This window comes from Gymnogyps californianus, unplaced genomic scaffold (genome assembly GCF_018139145.2).
Source record: "Gymnogyps californianus isolate 813 unplaced genomic scaffold, ASM1813914v2 HiC_scaffold_43, whole genome shotgun sequence".
In the NCBI taxonomy this organism is placed as follows: Eukaryota; Metazoa; Chordata; class Aves; order Accipitriformes; family Cathartidae; genus Gymnogyps; species Gymnogyps californianus.
This window is the reverse complement of record NW_026114323.1, coordinates 171187-197439: the sequence shown is the minus strand read 5'-3', so window position 1 is coordinate 197439 and position 26253 is coordinate 171187. Positions and strand designations below refer to the sequence as shown.

At 55.3% G+C, this 26253-nt stretch overlaps 1 protein-coding gene across 1 annotated transcript in view; it reads left to right on the top strand.

The window, feature by feature from the left end:
- Positions 1-492: 492 nt before the first annotated feature.
- LOC127028800 (deleted in malignant brain tumors 1 protein-like) overlaps positions 493-26253 on the top strand; it is a 45259-nt gene continuing 19498 nt past the window's right edge. The window contains 15 exon segments of the mRNA XM_050914494.1: positions 493-565; positions 2612-2968; positions 3637-3951; positions 4307-4621; positions 5584-5898; positions 6282-6647; positions 6886-7251; positions 7857-8165; positions 8874-9217; positions 20580-20902; positions 21892-22205; positions 22961-23299; positions 24048-24377; positions 24981-25310; positions 25802-25921. Coding sequence (XP_050770451.1) covers positions 493-565; positions 2612-2968; positions 3637-3951; positions 4307-4621; positions 5584-5898; positions 6282-6647; positions 6886-7251; positions 7857-8165; positions 8874-9217; positions 20580-20902; positions 21892-22205; positions 22961-23299; positions 24048-24377; positions 24981-25310; positions 25802-25921 — 4516 coding nt within the window.

Below are 26253 nucleotides of genomic sequence, written 5' to 3'. Positions count from 1 at the left end.
TGGCAAAAGGAGCTTGCTTTGCCTTCCACCCTCCACACGAAGGTCTCCCCAGACATTTGCCATGAGGCAAGCATTTCTGGGGGTGGTTGATACCAAGCAGCCATCACCAACCTCCATCGGCTGGCTGTGGGCTCCAGCTCACCTTCAGCAAAGCCCGAAACTGAATTTGTAGCTTAGTCAGAGCTTCGCTGTGGTGAACCCAAGGTTTGTTCCTGAGGTTGAATCCTAAAAGCAACCCCAAGTCGATGCCTGCCCCAGCCGTTTTTGACCGATGAGATTTAGTTGAAGTCTTCGGGTGAACCACGGAGACCCCATCCCAGACCTGGGTGAGCCGAAGAGGAGGGAGGAATCATGAGGAAGACGGCAGCTTAAGCCAGGCAAGAAAGGAGAACAAGAGCTAGGTAGGAAGACGTGGTGTCTGGCGTCCTCTGCACGGCAATTAATAACTGGGAGATCCTTGGCTGACCTGCTGCCAGTTGTGGTCCCGCGGGCATGTCTGCAGCCTCACCGCCCGCGTTTGCCCGTGGAGATGGAGAAAAGGACCTCTTGCAGATGGCCTCAGCAGGTTTGGGCCGAATTCCTGCTTCAGATCTGAACGAGACAGTAGCTGAAAGTCCAAGAGGCTGCTCTCCTTCCCCGCCAAGAGCACCTGCTGCCTGTCCCAAGCCTCTGAGATGCTCCTGAAGGGTTGCCATGCTGGTGCCCACGCCTGATCCGCTGGTCTCAGCCCCCTCGGTGGGGCCAGACCTGAGTCTGCTCCTCATCGAGGTGACGGGCCATTTGATGCTCATCCATTTTCTTGTCTGTTGGCTATGGAGTCCGCATCGCGTATGAGCAGACACACTCGCTGGGGCGAAGCTAAGACCCTACAACCAAGCCCTGCAACTCCCCCAGCCCTCGCCATCCCACTTCTGATGTCCTCTTGCGTGGTGGAGCCATGGGATGTCACCCACAGCAGCTGCGGCCAGAGGATGCTTGCTGGTCACCAAGGATCAAGCTGAAAGCAGAAGATTCGGTTCCCCTTTATCCACTGGACTCCACGTGATGCAATTGCCACTGGGGAGCCGGGGGAGCCAGGGCAGCGCAGAAAGTGTCCTCTCCCATCAGGTCTTCAGCATATTTCTTCTCCAGCTGGTGATGGTGGACCTGATCTCAGCCTCTGCCAAGCCTACCTCTTCCCGCACCCCTGCCAGGCTGGGAGCAGCTTCTCCAAGAGTCCTTTGCAGTCAGCTGGGCACCCTATGGGCGACAGACTATCCACCCATGCTGGGCTTGGGGCTGCAGAGATCCTCCTCGTCCTAGCAGGGCTGTGCGGTGAGTGCTCCCGCGTTTCCCCCCGCGTCCTCCCCTTCCCCGGTGCTGGTTGCACGTTGCATTTCAGGACGCGGCATGCCAGAGTGCTGCCACTCCTCTTCGTTTTGGGGCGGTTTGATTGTGGTTGCTGCAAATTTGTAAGGTGCACGCTTAGAGCAACACCCATGGTTTCATGGTTAAGGTGCACACGTAGACCAACACCCATGGTTTCATGGTTAAGGTGCACATGTAGACCAACACCCATGGTTTCATGGTTAAGGTGCATGCGTAGACCAGCACCCATGGCTTCATGGTTTCTTAAGGTGCATGCTTAAAGCAGCAGCCATGGTTTCATGGCTTCATAAGGTGCGCATGTAGAGCAATGCCCATGGTTTCACGGGTGCTTCTGCAAGTAGGGTAGATGCAGACCTGCCAAGCCCAGCTGCAATGAGCAGCTCTCCTCCCGCTGATGGCTGCAAAAGGCTTGAGGCTCCCTCAAAAGTGCCAGTATCTTCTAGAAGGCGCACACCACAAAGAGGGGAGAAATTTTTACGGCGGTACAGTCGCACAGCACATCAGGAATAAGCAGTGAAAAGTGGGAAAGGTGTAGAAACCGAGTGCACTGAGTGCGTCGCTGCTATTTCAGTAGCGCTGATGATGGGCTACGGAGCTTGAATGGCCAAAAAATGAGGAGGAATTTACCTGCCCTGTGATGGGGAAGGAAATATCACAGTGTTGATGTGCTTGGGTCAGGCCGGTCTGAGGAAGCAGGATGGGTGCTTGCAGAAAATAAGGGAGCCCTTTGCTCGGCTCCATTCCTTTACCCTAGGGTCAAGGCTGTTCATCCAGCAAAGCCGGGTTAGAGCCATGGGTGCGGAGTCCCTGGCACCTTGTGCTCTGGCTGCACAGTCTTGCTCAAAATCACTCCCACAAAGAGCCTGCGACTCAGTTACCCGTGCTGGTGTTGTGCTTAGGGAGTTCATCCTGCCACCTGTGCAGAGTCAAGCACTTAAAAAGCAATTAGCAGTGCACTTAAAAAGCAATTAGCTAAACGTCTTAATGTATTTTGGCCTTCCTGGTTTTGAGGGATTGTATTCTCAGCTGGAAAAGCCTGGAGTTTGCTCAAGGGCCAGCTACCATGTGTCCCCCTGAAAATAATTATAATAAAATTATAATTGTTCATGTCTTTCTCTTGCTGCTGCTTCCCCATTCCTTTTCGCCAACAAGTGTCAAGGTGCTTTCCCAGCTGCTGCCTAGCCTCTTCTTTTGCATGATTTCCCATTAACATCTCCTTCCCTTTGCTTTCCATCATTGCCAGTGTCGGGTCCTGCCGACATAAGGCTGGTGAATGGCCCCGACTCCTGCACAGGCCGGCTGGAGGTGTTTTACAATGGCACCTGGGGGACGGTGTGCGATGACCACTGGGACCTCAACGGAGCCCGCGTGGTCTGCCAGCAGCTGGGCTGCGGGACAGCGCTGTCGGCCGTTGGCGGGGCTCGCTACGGGCGAGGAGCGGACCCCATCTGGCTGGACAACGTACGCTGCGCCGGGACGGAGGCCGCCCTTTCCGAGTGCCAGGCACGGCCCTGGGGAGCCCACAACTGCGGGCATGGGGAAGACGCCAGCGTCGTGTGCTCGGGTGAGGAACACGCACCCACCATGGCTTGCATCAGCCGCTGTGGACAACCAAAGGGTTAAACAGCAGGCAGGACAACCATCTTGCCCCTTGCTATTGATTGGTCGCCCCTTGCTGTTGACTGGTCGCCCCTTGCTGTTGACTGGTCGCCCCTTGCTGTTGACTGGTCGTCCCTTCTTGTTGACTGGTCACCAGCTCTTGTTGACTGGTTGCCTCTTGCTGCTGACTGGTTGCCTCTTGTTGTTGACTGGTAGCCACTTCTTGCTGATTGGGTGTCATCTGATTGTACAGTGAGTGTAGGCACCCAGCTCACAGATAGACACGTACCTATGGCCACTGGCAGGTAGGACCCTTAATTTTGAGCTGGATCTGGCCCCTACAGGGAGGCAGAATTACTCCCTCCCTACCTAATTTTGCGAAGAATTAGCCTCTTCACACCATTGCTCCAGGCAATTTCCAAATGCTGTTCTCACCTTGCAAAGCTCTCCACATCTCCTGGCGTTGAGGCTGCAGTTCCCTGGCCATTTCTCAGCCCAACCGCCTCCTGGCTTCACGGGGATGAACCCCTTCACGGGCACAGCCTGTTGGATGCCATCCAGGCTTGCTAGGCAGGAGACCCTGCTCCTAAGCATTGCCGGCGATGGCATGCCCAGCAAAATCTCTGACCGTTTGCTCCCCGGGGGTGTTTGCAGGGGCACCCTCTCTAGGTTTGACCTATACTAGGCTGGTGAACGGCTCAAGTTTCTGCTCCGGCAGAGTTGAAGTCTTCCACAATGGCAAATGGGGCACCGTGTGCGACGACAGCTGGAGCCTGACGGACGCCGAAGTGGTGTGCAGGGAGGTGGGCTGCGGCCAAGCACTGTCAGCTCTGTTCAGGGCTGCCTTCGGACAGGGGTCGGGGCCCATCTGGCTGGACGAAGTGACCTGTGCTGGGACAGAGGCTGCCCTTTCTCTGTGCCGGGCCAGATCCTGGGGAAGACATAACTGCAACCACGGAGAGGATGCTGGCGTTGAATGCACAGGTAACTCTTGAATCCTGCCCCATCAGGGCTGGCACCCAGGCTATCATAGTCTTTTTTTTTTTTTTTTTTTTTTTGTGGGAGGGGTAGAGAAAAGAGCAGAAGACCTTTGAAATGGTCCTGGATGTAGATGTCTCCATTGCAGCCCTGCCAATGGAGGCAGGAAGAATCCCCTGATGGGTGGGTGTGTGCTGGGGAAGGGAAGAGGGAACTTCAGAGGGGATGTCCATCCTTCTCATTTTGGGTGGGCAACCTCCTCACCCCCCAGCTGCGAGGTTCTGGGATGACTGAAAGACGACTCCAGCCCTGTCGCCTCTCCTGGGACATCCAGGTGGTTTTGGTGCTTGTCTCTTTTCAGAACCGACTCAGGTCCGGCTGGTGAACAGCTCCAGCCGCTGCTCAGGGCGAGTCGAGGTCCACCACAACCAGCAGTGGGGGACGGTGTGCGATGACAGCTGGGACCTGAGCGATGCCGAGGTGGTGTGCCGGCAGCTGGGCTGTGGGCTGGCCGTGTCAGCCCCTGGCAGGGCTTCGTTTGGGCAAGGACACGGTCCCATCTGGCTGGATGATGTGAACTGCACGGGGATGGAAGGTGCCATCACTGAATGCAACTTCAAGCCCTGGGGAGTCCATAACTGCAAACACAGTGAAGATGTGGGTGTCGTGTGCTCAGGTAAGCCTGGTCCAGGTCACGGCTTCAGAGAGAAGTTTTTCTGTAGGTGCACTTGCATCTAATTTCAGTTTGCTTCCCTCCGCACCCATTGTTTTCCTTTGGGTATAACGCCATTGCAAGCAACAGTCAAAAATACTCAGGAGGTGAGGTAGCTCTGCTTCTGTAGGCATCGTATCAATGGACTATCTGGATGCACTCCTGCCCGTTTGTGGTAATCCTGTATCTGACACCTTAAAATGTCAGTTCTCAAGGGGCTTGCCACATCCCTCATGCACACCTGCTCTGAATGTTGAAGTGCATGCAGTCAGAAGAGGCGTTTGGGCGTTGATGTTTGCCATGTGTGGCTGCAGGCTTCTCCGTCTCTATGTTCCAAGCTTCTTCTGGATCTCTAGAGGTAGTCCAAGATGGCAAGACATGCCTCCCATCCCTCCAGCTTGCAATGGGATGCCAGCCCTGTCTTACCAGAAGACAAAACCTGGGTGACTTCAGGGAATATTTGCAAGGAGCTGCAGTAGAGCAGAGCAGACAGAGAAGCAGCATGGAAAGACTCTCCTCCTTGACGGAGCCAAGCCAGTCCAGCCTTCATTTGACTAGAGTAAATAAATGCAGGTTTTAGAAGTCTTTCCTCGCTAGATGTTTTCTCCGAGGGAGACGCGGTCACCCTAGCAGACCTCCGAGACACGCTCATGGCTTGGACATGGATGTCCAAGAGTCTTCTTGGCATTGCCCAAGGGAGGCAATGCTCTCTGTGAGGCATCCCACAGTGTTTTTACCTTCTCCTAAATACAACCAGGTCTTTCTGTTGCTTCCAACCGAAGATGCTGATGTGGCTGGGGGAAGCACGATTATGCACTCATACCTTGTACGGCTGCGTGTCGTCGCCAACACCGGCACGGCTTCTACTTCAGAGGGCTGAGGTGCACCATGGCCCCATTGATTCATTTGTCTCATTCCCCCTTTAGAGCCCACGGACCTACGGCTGGTGAACGGCCCGAATCACTGCGCTGGGCGCCTCGAGGTGCTTCACGACCAGCAGTGGGGGTCTGTGTGTGACAACGGCTGGGACATGGAGGATGCCAAAGTGGTGTGCCGGCAGCTGGGTTGCGGCGCTCCAATCTCTGCTCCAGGCTGGGCTAGGTTTGGCAGGGGCTATGACCCCATCTGGCTGGAGACAATCAACTGTCGGGGGACAGAGGCTGCCCTTAGCGAGTGCGGAGGCCAGATGTGGGGCACCCACAGCTGCCACCACGGGGAAGACGCCAGTGTGGTGTGCTCAGGTGACTCCCCCCACCGCATTCCTCCCGCGTGTCCATAGGAAGAGCTGTGCCACCACCGAGCCATAGCTCCCTTTCTTCCAGAGGACGAGGGAATGATAATTCCCTTGATACTAATGATACTAATGATCATAATGTTAATAAGGGCAAGGGGTGCAAGGGGGATCCCATCACTGCTGCTTCTCCCATGTTCTCTGGCTCATTCTCAAGCCCAAGTGGACAACCACTGAGCATCTCCATAGTGTGAATGACCATGTTGGGTCCCACGGGAATCCTTGTTTCGTGAAGGTGTCACATCAGGGAGCCGAGAGCAGAGGGGGCCACGGTCCTGCGTGAGATCCCATGCCTAGGACCATCTCCACCAGCCCTTCCTGAAGGGTTGTCAGTGTCCTTCTTCGTTCCAGACCCAATGGTACTTCGGTTGGTGGACGGCCCACACCGCTGCGCTGGAAGGGTCGAGGTGCTTCATGAGCAGCAGTGGGGGACGGTGTGTGATGATGGCTGGGACCTGCGCGATGCCGAGGTGGTGTGCTGGCAGCTGGGCTGCGGGATGGCAGTCGCAGCCCCAGGCTCGGCTCCCTTTGGCCGGGGACGTGATCCCATCTGGCTGGATGAGGTGAACTGCACAGGGACCGAGTCTGCCCTCTCCGAATGCGGGGCCAAGCCGAAAGGAGTCCGCAAGTGCCACCACGGAGAAGATGCTGGTGCGGTGTGCTCAGGTAGCTGCTGTTCCTCTGCTGATGAGCTCCTGGGTACCAACACTGCAGGAGCTCCGGGACCAGTTTTCCTTGCTTAGCTCTGACGATGGTCCTTCCATATGGGAATCCTCAAATCTCCAACTCTTGACAAGTTAGAGACAATGTCTTGACATTGAATCAAGACAAATGCTGAACGTGTGGGGATTCATCCTCCATCTCACATCCAACACTCACTTTCTCCGTCACTAGGTCCACCGCCACAAGGCAACACCTCTCTATCTTTCCATTTCAGACCCTACTGAGGTCCGGCTGGTGAACGGCTCAAGTCGCTGCTCTGGGAGAGTTGAGGTGCTGCACAACCAGCGATGGGGAAGCGTGTGCGACGACAGCTGGGACCTGGATGATGCAGAAGTGGTGTGCCGGCAGCTGGGCTGTGGGACGGCCATAGGCGCTCCACCCAGAGCTCAGTTTGGGATGGGGCACGAGCCCATCTGGCTGGACGATGTGAACTGCACCGGCACCGAGGCTGCCCTCTCCAAGTGCCAGGCCAGACCGTGGGGAGAGAGTAACTGCAACCACCAAGAAGATGCCAGCGTGGTGTGCCTGGGTAAGCCACCCCATACCCCATCGTGGTGCAGCTCTGGAAGGAGCAACATTGGCATGTGGATAACTCAGTGGAGAAACACCTCCGCTCTGCTCACGTTAAGCCTCTTGCCAATGTATAGGAACCAACTTCAGGCTGTCTGAGAGCAGCAGCTCCCCTTGGCCACCATGAGGACTTTCTCCCAGGAGAACAAGTGTCCATCCCCAACCACCACCTTGCTCTCCCCTATAACCCCTTAATGGCTCCCTTGACTCTATGAGCACCCTTTCCTTTTTCATACATGCACGGTGCTAACGTGACGCGCGTTGTCACCATACCATAAAGTCCATTGAACCTCCCCTCTACCTTGGGTCCACCTTGTCTGGTTGGACTGCCAGAACACCAGCATCTAGTGCCACTTGCGATGCGCTGGCCTCCTGCCACCACTCCGGATGAGGGGTGGGTCTCCCATTCAGCCCTGTGTCATGGCTGCCCCCTCCTCATGGGTTTCTTGGATGCCTGAGGGCACCTAAAATGGGATCAGATGCCTATGTTTATGTCGGTGACAGTCTCCACATCACCTTGCACGTGGCCACCGTTTGAGGACCCATCTTCCAACGCATGGGTAAGAAACACGTATGTGTTTGACCTCCACATGTCTTTCATAATTCCAGGAACAGCTCAGCTCCGGCTGGTGAATGGCTCCAGCCACTGCTCCGGGAGGGTCGAGGTGCTTCATAACCAGCAGTGGGGGACGGTGTGTGACAACGGCTGGGACATGAGCGATGCCGAGGTGGTGTGCCGGCAGATGGGCTGCGGGGTGGCCATGTCAGCTCCAGGCTCGGCTCAGTTTGGGCCAGGGTCCAACCACATCTGGCTGGGTGATGTTGAGTGCACGGGGGCAGAAGCCACCCTCTCTGAATGCAGGTCCAGGATGGGGGAACCCATTAATTGCCACCATGGGGAAGATGCTGGTGTGGTGTGCTCAGGTAATTTTTTTTTTTTCTCGAATGGTATTATTCAGGGGAGTGTTGGGCTGTGTGGCTGGAAAGGTGGAGGGTGACTTTGCTGGTGGCATGGTCTCCTCTGAGCCTGGGTAGCACCAAACCCTACAGAAGAGCTCAGGTCGCTCTTCTGCAGAGATGCATCCGCCTTGTTGGGTGACTGGTCTTGCTGATGAAACCCCGGGGGTGTGGAGGACCCGAGCAACCTGGGAAATGCTAAGCACAAGAATCTGAGCAAAGCAATGAGAGATGCACGACCAAGCCTTCAAGGGGACGGGAAGAAAGAGGCTTTACTTAGGGACCTAGAGGGTGAGATGTAGAGTTTGTTGCAATCCAGAAAACCACCAAAAGCTGCTGGATTGAGAGCAGGGTAGGAAGAAGGGACCCATCGTACAAAGATGCCAGTGGTCAGGAAGGGAAGAGTTGTACAAATTCCACTGCTTTTATCCTTTTCCAGCAAGCATGTCTGAATTTTCTCTATTTCAGCAGTTTTCTTATTGTATCTGACATTAATTAAAGACTAGCTTTACATATCCAACATCCCTCCGGCGTCTGGGGATGTTCAATACAACGGCAGGACCAAGCACGTCCATCTCAAAGCTCCAGGTTGCCAATGGCATAAAGGGAGCAAATATGGGTGATGTGCGTTAGCCACTCCGAGCAGCGCAGGTGTGGAAGGAGACCTCCGAAAAGGGTGTCCGCCTCGTCCCGTTTCAGACCCCACGGCGTTGCGGCTGGTGAACGGCTCAAGCCTCTGTGCTGGGAGAGTTGAAGTGCTCCACAGGCATCAGTGGGGAACCGTGTGCGATGACAGCTGGGATGAAGAGGACGCCGCGGTCGTGTGCCGGCAGCTGGGTTGCGGGACAGTGGTCTCGGCCCCTGGCGCGGCTTGGTTTGGGCAAGGGCACAATGTCATCTGGCTGGACGACGTGAACTGCACGGGGAGGGAGGACGCCCTCTCGGAGTGCCTGGCCAGGCCATGGGGGACACACAACTGTGACCATGGGGAAGACGCCGGTGTGGTGTGCTCAGGTAACGTGGCCACCATTGGTTTGGAAAAGGCTCTGGGCATGCCCCAGCCCTGGAAAAATTCAAGGTCAGGTTGGACGGAGCTCTGAGCAACCTGATCTAGTTGAAGATGTCCCTGCTCATTGCAAGGGAGATGGACTAGATGACCTAGGGTCTGGAGAACAAGTCTTATGACGAGCGGCTGAGGGACCCAGGGTTGTTTAGTCTGGAGAAAAGGAGGCTCAAGGAAGACCTTATTGCTCTCTACAACTACCTGAAAGGAGGTTGTAGCGAGGTGGGGGTCGGTCTCTTCTCCCAAGTAACAAGCGATAGGGCAAGAGGAAATGGCCTCAAGTTGCGCCAGGGGAGGTTTAGATTGGATATTAGGAAAAATTTCTTCACCGAAAGGGTTATCAAGCATTGGAACAGGCTGCCCAGGGAAGTGGTTGAGTCACCATCCCTGGAGGTATTTAAAAGATGTGTCGACATGGTGCTCAGGGACATGGTTTAGTGGTGGACTTGGCAGTATTAAGTTAACGGTTGGACTCGATGATCTTAAAGGTCTTTTCCAACCTAAATGATTCTATGATTCTGTGACCCTTAAAGGTCCCTTCCAACCCAAACCATTCTATGCTGGTGTGATCTCCTTGCTCAAGCTCAGAGAGTGCACACCTGCCAGTGGCTCAGGAGGCAGAGACAGGGACGTGCACGCTGGAGAGCGAAGGTGGGCTTTCATTCAGCCCAAGCTGGGCCCTATGTTTGTAGACCCCACTGGAATCATCTTGAGCACCACGGCCAACAACGTCATCTCAGGATGGGGGTCCCCGAGTATGCGCTCAGCACAAGTTGGAAGGGAATGATCCTGACCATAGGAAATATTACGATGAAAACAGTCCAGGAGGAAAAGCTACAGCATGGGGAATATCCTCATGGCTGAGCTGGGAAGACGAGGCCATGGTTGGTGTTGGAAAGACTTGTCCCAGCATCCAGCCTTGCCCTTCTCTTCCTGCCTAACTTCAGACAAACCTCAAGGCTTCTGTGGTCCCCTCACGGCCAGTGGGAACAGAGAGGTATCTCCATGTCCTCCTAAGAAGGATGTCTGCATCCAGTGAGTTATCCAGGACTGGATGTACTTGCTTGGGAGCCACCTGGACTCAAATGCAATCTCCTTGGGGAGAGGACCACATGGGTGGTACATCCCGCAGGCACCTCTGTCTTAACTGCTCACCCAGGCTTCTTTGAGGAGAGAAACAGGTGACCATGGGATGTGGTTTGCAGAAGGGACCATTCTGCAATCATCCAGCCCTGGTAGGGCCCACCAGGAATAAGCCACTCTGCAGATTGCCCTGCTTGGAGCGGTCAGAGTGGTGGCACCTTGAATGGCCTTGGCTTCCCCAGTGGTCCACCCTTGAAGCATAGACAGTCATGATGCTGCATGGATGTGGGCATTGAATGGCCACGATCAGTGCAAAGGTGCTACAGCACCGAGGGGACCGTGCCTGATGGTGACAGGGTCTTAGCAGAAGCTTGCTTTGTATCTCCTTTCCCGAATCATACGATCACAAAACAAATGTAGATTGGAAGGGATCTCTGGAGAGCTCTGCTCTAATCTTCCACTCTCTGTTAGATCAACCAGACCATGTTGTTCATGGCCTTAACCAGTGAAGATGTGAAAGTCCCCAGGGATGGAGATCCAAATGCCTTTCTCATCTCTGTTACAATATTTATCCATCTGCATGGGGGAAAAGAGTATTTTCCGCTCCCTAATGGGAATTTGCCACGGCGCACACTTTGCCTATTTCCTCATGTCCTTGTGATGTCCGTTTATCTCCTGAATTAGCTCTGGATAAAGAGATGTTTGCTTTCTCCCCACAGGCTCTGTTACCATTAGACCTCCGCAGCCTCTGCCGCTGCTCCCGTTGCTGGTCTCGATCATCCCTTCAGTCTTGATGCTGCTCTGCGGGGCTCTTCTGTACCAGAGGAGGAGGCGAATGCAAAGCAGGACTTTGAATTCCCCCCCAGGTGAGCTCCGCTGCGGGTGAAGAGGGCAACGAAGTTTGCAGAAGTGGTGTGTGGTTGGAAACGAGTTTTGTTCAAAATATTGATGTCAGCAGAGTTGGGGCAGAAGGTTTTTTTTTTATCTTGTGGCTCGTGTTGAAAGGAACTTCCTTTTCTGGTTTGACCACTTCTCTCCCCGTCCCTTTCCCCTTTCTCTTCCTTTCCACTCTTCCCCTTTCACTTTGACACCATCTTCCCTGCTGGGTTACGGACACGCTGGGAGGTGGGACAGCCCTTGAAGCCTCCTCGAACACTGCCTGCACTTCCCTCTGCTGCCTGCGCTGCCTGTACATCAGACAGGAGCTCTGAGCAGAGGACGGCTCTATGGGTTCCTAGCTCCCTGTTGGCAAGGGATGTTCCACCTTTAGCCTGAGGGGTGAGAAAAGACCAGGAATTGTGTCTGTTCCTGAAGTTTTAGGGCTGTGGTGGAGACTCTTGGAAAGTGGGGTTGAGCGGTTGGCGTTGCCTGTGTTGAACATCCCCATGTTGTCTTGTTGAACGTCCATCACGTTGATGAAAGGTGCTGCATGTGGACCAAATGCTGGATTCAAGGGTGGCTTCTGCAAAGCAGGCTTCATGTCTGAGTGCTGGCGGGGGCGATGGTGGTAGGCCCTGTGCTGCCACTGTTCTTGGCCAAGCCAAAGGGATTTGTGCTGTCTCCAACGGAGCAAGCATCCTCAGTTGGTCTTGTTAAAAAGGGGAAAATCCAGGCTGTGTGGAGCAAACCATCGACTGAATCACCAGTGCTCTGCAGGTTTTGTGCGCATGGAGGAGCTGGTTGTCTCTGACACGTCCATCTTGACACCTGGAGAAGAGCAAGCAGCAGCCAAGGTGGCTCCTGCTGGGCATGCCAACAAGAGAGCTCAGCACAGCCTGTGACCAGCCCAGACCTAAAACTCCAGTGATGCAGCTCCGTCCCAGCACACAGCTCGTTCACCGAGGGCCCTGGACCACCTCGTCTCTACAGAGCTAGGTCACTAGATCCACCACCCATCTCCATGCCCACCTCGATCAGTTACCCCGAGCGATACAAGGCGTGACACACACCGTGCGGCACCAATGGTCTGCACGCAGAAGACATTTGATGCGTAGAAATTTAAAACTGTATTTTTTTCAAATTTCTCTTTCAAATTTTTTTTCCGTGCATTTGTGAAAATAAAAACATTCTCTAAGACTCGAGCAGTGTTTTACTCTTGGAGGGTTTTTTTTCTTTTTTTTTTTTTTTTTTTATAGCCAGTCAGTGGAGGCTGCAAAGTTTACCCCGAAGTATATGCCAGGGGCTTGTTTCCCTACAGCGGTTAAGTTGAACAGTTTTGCAAACTCCACCTGAAACCACAGCTTCGGCCTCACACAGATATTTACAGCCATCCGAGATGCCCTGTTCTAGGACGTTGATATGGGACTGGCAAACGTGACAAAGGACCTACAGCTCACTAGATGCATCTGTATGGGGGCAACTAGATCTCACTGCTCTCTTCCATCTGCTGTATTCCCAAACACGCTCCTGTGCCTTGTGTCCTTGGACATCAGTCTCCTGGGGCCTCTCAGAGGACAAGGGGCTTCTTGTGAAGGGCATGGAGGTGGCGAGTCAGCCATGCAGAGGGATGCTGGCAGGAGGTTGAAGAAGCTCTGGTCATAGAAATAAGCACTGGGTACCACCGCGGCTCACACCAACCCAAGTGGTAGGGGACTACGAGCAGCCAAGCAGGACCCCATGCAAGCACCCTGCCGTGTGTTGGCAGGACAGTCCCGCTCATGAAGGACCGGGAAAATAGATAGGTAGCCAACCAGAGGGGAACAGGCTGAGCGATGTGATAAATGCAGTGGCTGTGGTGGGGTAAAAGCATGAACATCTGCAAGGCAGGGGACGAGAGGAAACAAGGGATGCACGCTGGGTCACAGGGGCTTAGAAGATGAAGGCTTGGAGTGCCCTGAGAAGATTGACCAAGCAGGAAAAGAGAAGATGGCTTGCACGATGTGTGGAAAGCATCTGCCAAAGGAAACGAGGAGTGCATGAAGAGCCCAAACGGGCCAAAAGCTTGGAGAACTAATGAGTAAAAGCTGATCCTACAGCACGCAGGACACTTGCAAAGGAGGACCAGACAAGACTATGGCCAAGTCTATGACTGTGGTATGTACGGAGGAGTGTTTAAGGCTTGTGGAAACGCTTCTCTGAGTAGTAACTCTTTGTGTTAAACTTGTACTAAGCCCTGCGTGAACATTGCATGGTCCAGTTGATGGTGATGTTGGGAATTTTCAGTTAATACCTGCATGGATGTGAGTTGGTCCTGGGCTCTATTGCACTAAAAAGGAGCTGCCCAGGGCACACACACCGTAGTTTCTGCCACTTTTCCAGGTCCTATGCTCGCTCTTCTGCCGTTCCCTCAATCTGAAGGTCAACGGCACCCGTCTTCCTTATGCAAGGGGGCTTGGCCGCGGGTCGTCAGGGATCCAAGCTTTTTCCTGGGAAGAGTGTGATGTTGATGGGATTTCTTCTTCCTCCTCAACTTCTTCCATTTTCGGATTCACATGTTTTCTGACATACCTTCACACTTTATTCTTCCCTTATCTGCCTGCAAATCAATACTGCACCCAGACTATCTATGGGGTTGTTGGGTACTTTTTCTGTTACCCCTAAAACTGTTTTTGTCCAGATCCAGGCCTGCAAGCTGACGATCGGTGAGCTGCTAATAGCCTTGGGCTTTCCAGTGTGCCCCATCTCTTACCATCCCATGCCTGTCCTCTACACCGACTTGTGTGTTTGCACTTCTCAAGGCTTCTGCTGTAACACCAGCTGTATGTTTCTCCCCGGGTTTAAGAGCCCGAGGACACCCCTACATGCGTTCCAAGGGCTGCTTCTGGAGGGTGATAGGGACTACAGCAGGGCTGGATCCTTCACCCCTTATCCAGTCTCCCGAAGCTATCTCAGCAGGTCTTGTCCCACCGGGCACCCAGGTCCTGGCATCATGACCTGGGGTATGCAACACATGGTCCCTTCGTGCTGCAGGAACACCCCTTAGTCAGCTGAAACACACCTTATTTCAGGCACTTTGAGATGAAAACGTATATCAGAATTAATAGTTCTGCCTTAGGCCACAAGGACATCCTGTGCTGACCCCTGACTGCCTCGGTCCTGCTCTCTGCTAATGAGCAGGGTAACGCTCATTCCCCTAATGACCCTAAGGAGGGTAATGGAGATGATACACGCAGCAGGCTTTGCGAAGTTAGCTTTTCTTTCTTCTCGTTCCTAAAGCTGTGGCCCAGGGTTACGCCCTATGTAGGAAGCACAGTTCCCTTTTCAGCCTTTTCCCGGCACGGTTTAGAGGAGTTCAGCTCCAGGGTCCTCCCTTGCATGGCTGGGTGGTCATCTCAGGCTGCTGCAGAGCCTCCCGCTCCTTCATCTACTCTGCGGATGAGCCGTTCTAGACACACCCCTGGATTGCTTCAGTTCGATGCAACTTGGATATTCGACCAGGGATGCTCAGTTGGCTCTTTGCAGAGGGCTGGGAGGTGAGACAGGAGATCCAGCCACCAATGTGGTGGGACAGGCAGTCCACCCACCACCCAGCATCTCCTTGGGCACTAACTTTGACTCTACAACCTGCCCATCCTTCAGGTTGTGCCACGGAGGTGGCAAGAAAGGGTTAGGAGTGGGGTAAAGCTTTTTTTAAGGGTAGAAATGGGATCTGGGTAGCTGAGTGCGTGTGTGTAACGGCACTGAGGGACATAAGGGCACCTTGCAAAAAGGAATTGACGCCCGGACACAGGTCTCTGAAACATCCAAGGCTGGGGTGTGCTGATCCTACACGCATTTTCCAGCCTGTCCCTGCAGTCCCTTCCAGTGTCCTCTGCAAATGGGCTCTGCGGGTAACTCCGGTCCATGCCCTGCTGCCCCAGGACACTGACACTTCTGACGCTGCCTTCTCCTTGGGGCGACAAATAAGGCAATGGCCCTTGCTAACAGAGATACTTCTCCATGGGATATCCATTTTTGTGTCTCCTGAGTATCATTGCAGTGATGATCCCCTGAGAGGGAGCTCCTTCGGGAGACCCTTGGGGGAGGTTCAGTATGGAGGACACCAAAGGACGGGCAGCTGAAGGGGTGGGGGGTCAGTGTCTGGGCAGGCAGCGATTTGCTTTGTATCCTCCCCTACTCCCCAGTCCAGACTGTGACACTGAGCACAGCTTAGGTCCCTCCCCAGTACCATCTCCTCCCTGCTCCCAGCCCTGGTGGGGCTGGACTCTGCCCCTTGGAGAGTCTGCGGGAGCTGCTGGGGCTGCTCGGCTGGCTGTGCCAGATCCAGAACCGCAAGGATCCTCAGGGGACCCCTGATGGTGTGGATCCAAAGGGCTGCCAGGGCACGTGGCAGCCCAGATATCCAGGGATGGTGCTGGGGAGTCCTACAGCCTGGCTGTGGGGAGAGGGGCATCAGGCGTGTTGGAGAAAGTCATGTAATTGCCAGCATCAGGCCATTTATACTAAAAATTTTCAAGCTGTGAGCTTCCTCCATCCCTGTTATACATGGCTGATGGATTTTCCCCAGCTCAAGTTATTCCCTGGGATCTCTTCTTCACCTTTATCTAGACAGAGTTTGCAACAAATTAATTCATCGTTGAAGGGGAGGATGAGAGATTTCGGATGCTTCAGATCAGTGGAAGATGCTGAGATGCAAAGGTCGAGGGGCAGCACAAGATGAGTCCACGTTGCATCAGCCGTGGGTGGGCTGAATCATGGAGATGCTGGCACGTGCAGACCTCAGTCATTTGCAAAGACCCCAAGTGCTGAAGTGCAGATATCTGTGCTGGGCTGCCATTACAGTCACGGGGAGCAGTCAGCAGAGAAAAACGAGCCACACCAGAAGATCCTGATGGCTTCTCCCGTCTTGCATCGCCGCCTTGCAGAGAACAGTTTGCGACGCTCAGCTCTTGGCACATACATGATCTCTTTGCTCTCCCTGGAAGGTGCGAGCAAGTTTGGAGACTGCAAGGCAGTCAAAGGATAGTGTTTCCAACTGCTTGCCCTCGAATAATAAGGCGATTTTCTGCCACCTAGCTACACATCCGTGCAATGCAATGCAAGGAAATTCATGGTGCACCATCTCTGGCTTTTTGAATGTTTTCCTTTTCCAGTAGGCAGCTGCAAATGAGTTCTCCGAAATCATCATCTCCGTGTGCCGCAGCAGCCAAAAAACCCCAACAAAACGTTGCATATCCTAAGAAGAGCATTGAGGACAAGACAGGGGATATAATTTTGCTGTGATATACAATCCTGGTTCTTCCACGCCTTTTGCAGTGTGTGTAGTGCTGGTTGCCATATCTCAGGAAGGGCGTACTGCAAGTAGAGCAGGTCCAGAGAGTGCACAAAGGGCTGGGAGCTTCTGGAAGCTGCTGCCCCAGGGAGGATTGCGGGGGCTGATGCTGTCAGCTAGTTCAAAGAGAAATGAGGCAAAAGCATCAATAATGCGTCTAAAAGCAGATGCTAAAGGGAGCATGCTTAACACAAGAAGTCTAGATGCCGGGAGGCTGGAGGCCATCAGAAGTGGCCTGGTTTGCAAGCTGACCGTGTCTCCTGTGCCTCTTATGGTATGGATTGGATCGAACAGTTCTCAGATCCAGTGGGAAATACTGTATAACTTATCTTTAGCTCTTACTTAGGAGTTAAAGAGTTAAAGATAAGTTATACAATGATCTCTTGGTCAAATACTTGGTCAAAATGGGCATCCCCTAACCCCAAACTTGCTTCCGTGTCTGCTTCACAGAACCCTTAAAAATGAGTCCGTGAGGGATGTCAGCAGGGCTTGCAGTCCAAGTCTCTCCGAGCTGTGATGCCTGCAAAGCTCCCACCACCGAGAGCACGAACACACAAAACCCCCCTTTTCACTTGCACTCAACAGATGCAGTGAGGGTTGCGTTTCAAAATGCAGCTGCTGGGATAGAAATGCTGAAAGTGGAGCACAGTTTGGGGTTTTTTTTTCCCCTCTGCGTACTGTCTTACTAGCCAAAAATTATTTGTTTACCCTGGACATCAGTGATTTCTACTTTTCCATCATGCATTTCACACCCTGCAGGGCTTCGCAACCCAGCCCATCATATGCAAGCCTACAGGGATGAAATCTCACTCTGTTTTTGTGGCTTCACAGTTATTGCATCGTGCTTACGTGGCTTCACAAGGAGACGTTGGACCATCCAGGCTCATGTTTCCAGGTTGAAGGGTACTAGTAGCTGTGCCAGCAAATCACGGGGGCAAGATGTCGTGCCTCCATGCTGCATCATGCCAAGGGCTGCACCTTAATTACCGGGGGGGTAACAAACCTTCCTGCAGCCCCTAAGATGATGTTCAGACTACAGGGAGCTGGAGGTGGGCAGGGAAGACGTTGGGGCTCCTCTTCTTGGCATGAGCCTCCCACGGTGACAGCAGTGAATTGAAAAGACGGGGGGAGCTCTCTTTAGGAAAGGCTTAAACTTTGCAGCCACAAAAGGCTGAAAATCAATGGTCGTCTTCCACCACAAAGGCAGTAAGGATTTTATACGGGGGCCGGGCTGTATCCAGCTGAGCAGTGTGGACTGCGTGGGGCCAGAAACTGCCTTCTCCAAGTGCCCAGCCCAGCCCTGGGGTGCAGGCTCCTGCCACAGCGGGGAAGATGCCAGTGCTGTGTGATCAGGCAAATCTTCCCCAGGCCACGTTCAGCACTGGGAGCAGCACGGCGCATCCTTTCAGGACTGTTTTTTTGCTGAGACTCTTTATATTTGGTTCAGCTCACCTTGCACAGCCGTGGGAGCCCTGGGGAGCCGGCAGCCCAGCATGGACTGAATGGGACGTAGCTCTTTCCCATCTCACGGTCATAAAGAGGGGTGGTGTGCCTCACGGAGTTGTCTCAGAAATGTCGATGCCTGCTGTCCATCGTGCCTGGTGTCGCAGGGGCTGCAGGCTGGATTTGAGTGGAGACAGCCCAGGGAGGGGTTTTGAGGAGAGGACTCGTCTCTGGAGGATGGGTGACCTTCCTCCCTGGCCAGGAGCTGAGACGGGAAAGGGGCTGCAGGGTCCTTGGCTGTGGCGTCGGGAGGGGCTGAGCTCCCCTCTTTGCTCCCTCTGCCAGGCACGGCCATGCCCAGCTCCATCATCTCTGACGATGGCATGGCCGGGAGCCCATCTGGTCCAGTGTCCTGGTCCCAGGGCTCGGCGATGCTCTGCTTTCCTTGCACCAGCCCCAGGGACTGGGCAGGCTCCCTGCCCATAGCCATGCCTCCAACCCCAGCTTTGGGATGCAAAAACCCACAGGTCATCCCGGGGGCCCCATCACACCCCATCCCACTGCCTGCAGGTGACAAGACTATTTACTGAAAACCCAAATTATAGTACGAGCATGGGGATGTTTAGCACAAACCCAGGGGTTTGTGCTAAACCATCGCCCGCCTCAGAGATCGTCTGTAAATTCCCCGAATTCCCTTAATAAGGACGAGAATCAACACAACGGGGGGTGCCCAAAACCTGATTGTGTTTGCAGCTTAATCTCAGCGGCTACAGCACAGTTTCTGGACCACTCTCCCCTTATTCTTTATATTATGTGATACTCCTAGAATACAGGCTGTGCATTTTATACGCGCGATGGCTTCAGCGACGTGACTTTGGGACAGACTCCAGCTGGAGCATGCTATTCAATGTACTCAACCCCTCGAAACTCTTTATTTTACAGGGGAAAGGAAGCTTCTTGCCCTCTGCAAGCACCCTGGGGGTATCTCTGTATAGTGGGGGTTCACCTTTGGATACCTGCAAGATGAGGCTCGGCTTTTCCCGAGGCTGCAAACCTCCGTAAGTGAGCATTGCAAACCCTCCTGCTGCCGGATCCGCAGCCTGGGGACCGGGAGGTGGGGATGAAACGGGGCAGACGCTACTGGGAACGGGGGGAGCCTCCTAGCAGACGTGGCTCGGGTGTTTCGGGGGGCACTTAACCCGCTTAAAACCAGAGGGCAAAATCCCGGGGACAGCAGGGAGAGGAGGGGTCAGTGCAGGAGGAGGGATGAGCGCCGGGCAAACACAGGGCACGTTGCTGCAGAGGAGGGGACAAACCTGCCTTCACCACCCACAGCACCCAGCTCAGCTTGCAGCTCGCACTGGGACGGTCACCTGTCCTAAGGTGTATGCGACGGGCATGGGGTTTTCAGAACGTTGCCTTCTGTCCCTGCACAGCAATCTGGCTGGCTTCGCCGGAGCAGGGCTCCTCATCTACCTGGCGTGCCTCTGTGGTGAGTAGATCTTGCATGGGGGAAGGAGCATCCTAGGAGAAAGAGGCGGTTGGTGATCTGCAGGAATGGGGGGACTGGGCTTGCAGATGGATGGGGCAAAGCTTCCTTTGACCCACCAGCCTTTAAAAAGGAAGGGAAAGCAGCGGATGGAGAAGGAGATCTCATTAGCCGGGTAATTATCCTGGCCTCTGCGCTGCTGCCCTTACACAGAGCCGTTGGGAAATGCTTGGAGCCTTACCAACCGGTGACAGTCAAGACCAGAAATTGCTTGTTTGTGTTGGCCACCTCTTCAGGGCCGACTAGTTCGTTTACTAAGGGCACAAAGTCCTCTTCTCCCCAGCGCAAACAGGAGCATTTATTCCGCTCTGCGCCCTGCAGACACGAAGGCTTTCCAGGAGGTGACCAATTGTGCTGCAAGTGGGATGCCAAGGTGCTTTTCTTATTTTTTTCTGCCTCTGCCTGCCTCGTTTGTCATCCCCTTCTCCAGGGAATGCTGCAGCCTCTACCCAGACCGCAACCTGGGCATCCCACAGCAGCTCAGCCACTCCAGTGCTTACTGCCACGGCAATTAAACACCTCATATTTACCTTTCTTGCTGTAGTTTCAGCCTGTGTAATGCCCTCCTCTAAGATGCAGCTCCACCTGGCTAGGGGCCATGGGCTAATTTGCTGCTCCCTATCGCATCACTCAAATTGCTAATTAGAGCACCAGGTTGCACACAGACAGACCCCCCTTTCCATCAGACGGCTGGCAGCTACTCCCTACATACAGTTTCCCGGAGTTTTCACTCCAGCCGGCAGTGTTTTCCTTTTCATTGATTGGGAATACTAAGCAAAAAAGTATCTGAAGGCCCTTTAAAGATAATTGTCTTTCAAAAAAGGGGGTTTGCAGAGCATTTTCTTTCCTGGACTTGGATTTTTTTTTTTTTTCCGGTTTGAGCCAAAGGAGAAGCACATCCATGGTTCACATAAGCCACTGCCGTTTGCAGAGGCTCTGTGAAGCTCGTGCAAGTGACACAGCCTTTCCCGGTGCTGCTCTTCCATACCGGACCCTCTCCATATCCCTCTTGCAGACCCAGTTGCTTCCCAGTGGGCTCCCCTCCGCCTGTCAGATGGCCCGCACCGCTGCGCCGGCAGGGTCGAGGTCTTCTACAAGAACCAGTGGGGAACGGTGTGCGATGACTACTGGGACCTGGAGGATGCTGGCGTGGTGTGCCGGCAGCTGGGCTGCGGCTTGGCGCTGTCAGCCCCCCAGGCCGGGCATTTCAGCGCAGGGTCCGGTCCCATCTGGCTGGACGACGTCAGCTGCACCGGGATGGAGGTCGCCCTGTCTTACTGCAGGACGAAGGGCTGGGGAAAGAACAACTGCCACCACGGCGAAGATGCCAGCGTGGTGTGCTCAGGTAATGCCCCGCGGAAATTACGGGGCGGGGGGACACGACGACGCATAGTCTGCAAAGCAATTCCCTCGCAGGGACTGTTGCCCCCCAGTTTTCCAAAAGCTCCCTGCGGCACAGAGCACCCCTGGCCCCAGCAAGGGATGGTTTTGTGGTTCGTCCCGTACAAGGGACTGCAGGCTAGGGAACAATTTGAGAAGCAGGCTTGGAAACGTTATCTGTGCTAACTCCACCTTCCTGAGATGCTGAACCACCTCTGGGGGATGCATAGGGACCCCTTGCACATCATGCACCTCCCGGTGAGCAGGACCCTGCGCGCCTTGCTTTGGCTGCGTGTTTTGGGGGCACGGGCAGGGCTAGATACCCGTTGTGTTCTGCAGGCAGGCACTGTGAGACACAGCCTTAGGCAGGGGAGAGAACAGCCAGGAGGAGACACCCAGATTCCTCCTCCCCATCACCAACACACGAGACAGGATGGTTTCCATGCCCTTGCCTCTGGCGAGTCGTAGTCAGCTAGAGAACACTCTTTTATGGCCACAAACTGTGAGGCTCCAAAAGCTTGGAGTTCCAAAAGCTTGGAGCTTTGGTGGCTGATCGAGGTGCAGGTGCTCACGGCAATTGGTAGATGCTGGAGCCACCAGTGCCAGAATTGTCCCAACAGACATCGGCACGCGGGCGTGCTGAGCCCCCTCGGTTGTCACCTCCACCTGCAAAGAGGATGTGGTGCCCCATGAACACCAGGAAAAAAAGCTTTCCTCCTCCTCCTGTCCCAGCATCCTCAGGATCTCCAGCCACAGCTGGAAAGACCGCGGGTTGCTGGGACCACGTGGCATCACCCTGGTCCCGGTCCCAAGGTGGCTGCACATTGGTAACCGCTGGGTGCAGTCAACAACCGCAGTGGAGTGCAGAATGGTCCTGCAGAAATGAGGGGCAAGGGAGTTTTCATGGCGCACCTCTTGTGCCCTCCATAGACTCATCCAGCCGCCCTACGGCCAGCCACGTCAGTCCTGCAGAGCTCCGCCTGGTAAACGGCTCGAACCGCTGCTCTGGAAGAGTAGAGGTGATGCATGACCACCAGTGGGGAACTGTGTGCGACAACAACTGGAGTTTCCCCGACGCCAACGTGGTGTGCCAGCAGCTGGGCTGCGGGACGGCGGTCTCGGCCTACGGCGCAGCTCACTTTGGCCGGGGATCGGGCCGAATTTGGCTGGACAACGTTCAGTGCAACGGGACCGAAGCTGCCCTGTCCGAATGCCTGGCCGGACCTTGGGGTGCCAACAACTGCAACCATGGAGAAGACGCCGGCGTCATGTGCACAGGTAACATCATACTTGTGGACCAGGAAGAGAAGGTCAGTGGGGGATGCTCTGCTCCGGGGATTCGTACCAGTTTCACAGCTGCAGTCAAGGGCTGGGCAGCAGACACCTGGGTGGGTGACCTTGTCCCCCTTGTCCCATCTCAACAATATGCCACGCTGGCACTCTTTAGCACACAGGTCCATGAAAGTAAGGAGCAGCGGGGATAATAGGAAGGGAACGATGCCTTTTGGGCAGCATGTAAAAAGTGCACTCACATGGGCACCAAGGAGAGAGGGGAAGCACTGGGCTGGGTGCTACATGCTCCTAGCAAGGTCCCAAGCCACCACGCTACGGGGACCAGTAGCCCACGGCTGTGCAAAGATGGGGTGGGGGGGCCCCGAAGTCTTTTTGAAGAAGAGGCAGTGGCAACGGGGGTCTGCAGAAAGTCTCTCCCTTCGGGGGCTGCTGCGGCCATGTGAAGGGTTCATGGACAGCCACCCGGGAGGACTAAAAAAAGGATTGCAGCCATTTATGGTTTGCTTGCGTTCATGTTGAACGTGCACGGGCTGTGAGGTTGCACGGCTGGTTTTGCCCGCACCTGAGATGTTTAGCCCCAAAGTTTAGATATTCCTCAACGGCTCTTTGTGGACATGGGAACCCCCCCATGCAAAATGCAGCCGAGCATCCTCTGGCACGGGTCTCACCACGGTGGCCAGAAGCAGCACCTTGTGGGAGACCTGGTCTGATGCTCCCCTTGTGTCTCGTGTCACGAGCAGGCACAGCCACCGACACACCAGCTCGTCTGCGCCTGGAGAACGGCCCCAGCCGCTGCACGGGGCGCGTGGAGGTGCTCCACCACCATCAGTGGGGGACGGTGTGCGACAACGGCTGGAGCCTGGCCGAGGCGGCGGTGGTCTGCCGGCAGCTGGGCTGTGGGATGGCCATCTCGGCCCCAGGCTCGGCTCACTTCGGGCAAGGGTCCGGCCGCATCTGGCTGGATAACGTGAACTGTACGGGGACAGAAGCTGCCCTCTCTGAATGCCAGACCAGGCCGTGGGGATCCAACAGCTGTGACCACCGGGAAGATGCCGGCGTGGTGTGCTCAGCTGATCCACGTTAGTCGGGATCAGTACTGTGTGGGCTGGGGTGCAGGATCAGCTCAATCGCATCCCAGGTAGCCAGGGATGGGTGCCTTTACCCCACCCTGGTTTAAAAAAAATTAAATTAAGAGAAGGGTATGAATGCCACAGGGGGTGATGCTCTTCCCTGTGTCGGCGCAGGCTGTGAGACCCCAGCGTGCTGTTAGGATGATTTTGTGAAGGAAGAGCAAGCCCTTCTCCTACCTCTCCCCTTTCCCATAGCTCTAGCTACCCAAATTCATCAAGCAATGCCTCCTACCACCTCCCATAGTCACTGTTGACCCCAGAACCATCCCACACTCACTACTGACCCCAGGACCCTCCCGTAGTCACTGTTGACCCCAAGACCCTCCCATAGTCACTACTGACCCCAAGACCCTCCCACAGTCACTGTTGACCCCAAGACCCTCCCATAGTCACTACTGACCCCAGGACCCTCCCACAGTCACTGCTGACCCCAGGACCCTTCCATAGTCACTGTTGACCCCAGAACCCTTTGTCAGGCTCCAAGCCTCAAGCTCTGGAGCTGTGACCCCGCTTTATCCACCCCAATGAGCAGCAAATCCCAAAGCAAAGCCCTGTCAGTGTAGCACCTTTCCCAGGCAGCCGGAGGCTGCACGCGCGGAAGGATGCTCTGGTTTTCCCACAGCTTAGCACGTTGCAAAGCCCCACTGGAGCTGTGGACGACGGTCAGGCATGAACGTGCCGCTTGCTCCCTTCACAGACGCGGACACTTCACGGCAGCGCCCACTGCGGCTGGTGAACGGCTCGAACAGCTGCCTGGGGAGAGTCGAGGTCTTTCACGAGCAGAAGTGGGGGACCGTGTGCGACGACACCTGGGACCTCCACGACGCTGCCGTCGTGTGCAGGCAGCTGGACTGCGGGATGGCGCTGTCAGCACCGGGCTCGGCTCATTTCGGGCCAGGGTCAGATCCCATCTGGCTGGACGGCGTTCAGTGCACAGGGACTGAGTCCGCCCTCACCGAGTGTCAACTGAGCAACTGGGGAGAGCACAACTGTGGCCACAGCGAGGATGCTGGCGTGGTGTGCTCAGGTAACACCAGGCTGCAGGGACCAGGGTGGGTGAGCCAGGATGGTTGGTGTCCATCCAAGGGGAGGATTGATGGGTGCTGGAGCTGCTGTTCTACCCCCGGGCTGTGCCAGGCTCTCTCCTCTCTGCTCACTCTTCCCCATCCCCAGCATCAGAGCAGAAGTCAGCTTTCACCCACCCACTCAGCTTGGAGTTGAGCAAAAATGCCACCCTGCCTTACACAGGAGTTGTGCACCTCACTCATATTGATTTAATCTAGACTATGTCCCTCTAGCTCATCAATGACAGCACCCTGGGATGGGCAAAGCCTTGCTTAAAAAAAATAATCCAGGCGCACCTTTCCTAGACACAGAAGTCCAGTGCCACCGGGGAGGTGGGTGTGGGTCTCCCATCTCACAGATACCAGCCCTGCAGTGACGTTGCTTATTAAGGCATCTCGTACAAGGGGATGGAGTAAGGCAATCCATGCCTCGTAGCTGGTCGCGGGTGCTGGTGGCTTGCCTTCAGCAGGGCACCAGAAAAAAATGCCCGGGAGCAAGTCAGAAGCTCTCATCGCCAATATGGGGTCAGAGGGGCCACCTCACCCCCTTGCGCTCTTCCTTGCAGGCCCAAACCCCTTGCAGCTGCGGGTGCAGGGTGGTCCCGGTCCCTGCGCGGGGCGAGTGGAGGTGCTCTACAACGCTACCTGGCACGGGGTGTGCGGCAGCAGCTGGAGCTTGCTGGAAGCCGGGGTGGTCTGCAGGCAGCTGGGCTGCGGGCCAGCCCAGTCGGCACCCGTCGGAGCCTGGCTCAGCCGGGGGGACAGCCGTGCCTTGCTGGAGGGACTGAGCTGCCGGGGGACCGAGTCGTTGCTCCTGGAGTGCCAGCAGAGAGAGATGGGTCTGGGGCCGTGCAGGCAGGGCTGGGCAGCCAGCGTGGTGTGCGCAGAGCAGAAAGGTGAGTGCTGGGATCCCTCATCACCCGCTCTGTCCGCATCGGGGCCAACCCGGTGCAGACACATGGTGGGGCAGAGGCTCCTATCTTCATCCCAGTCTTGGCCTCCTCCCAGGCAGGCAGAAGCGTTGCCATAAACCTTTTTGCCAGGAGACGTTAGGTGGGCAGGGCAGAGGCACCTGAAGGCAGCGGCTGTAAGGCAGCGGAGTGGGACCAACTGGGTGAAGTCATCTCAGTGGGCACAGAGACCCAAGCATCCCCGGTGGACACGCTCTGTTTGCATTAGCCCAATGAGGGGGTGTCCATGCACCCACCCTCCCGAAGCAGAGGGTGAGCTATCACTCCTGCTGATGAGGATCAGCCCCAGCACCCAGGAGGGCAGTGAGGGAAGATGTTGCCGGTCCCCAAAAACATGCAGCAGAAGGGAAGGGTGAGAGGGGCACAGGGGGTCAGGCCATCCAACCAACCCCCTCTGAGCTTCACTCTTCTTGCAGATCATATACAGTCCTGCTCAGTGCTGGCAGGCCTGCTCAGCATGGGGGCAATTCTCTGCGGGACCCTGTTGGTCCTGTACCTGTGGACAAGGTGTGGAAGACAGGCTGGACGCTCCCCAGGTAAGAGCAGGACCACAGCACGTGGGGCACCTGGCCTGCTTGTGGAGCTGGCTGCACTCCTGGCTGGCAGGGATGCACCCCAACCTGGGGCTGGGGATCGCACCCTCCATGCATCACCCTGCTCCTTCATTTTGTAGACAAGCCACTTATAAAGAAGAAAAAGGACACCGGGACGTCGTCCGAGGCTTAGGCAGCCACGCTCCTGGTGTGGAAGGCAAGGCTCCCTCAGGATCTCAGAAGACCCCATTCTGCGGAACCAGAAGAGCAGAGCAGCCACCTGCGATGGTCAGCAGAGAGGACCCCCCGTGGCAGAGCGGAGACCCCTGCCCTGC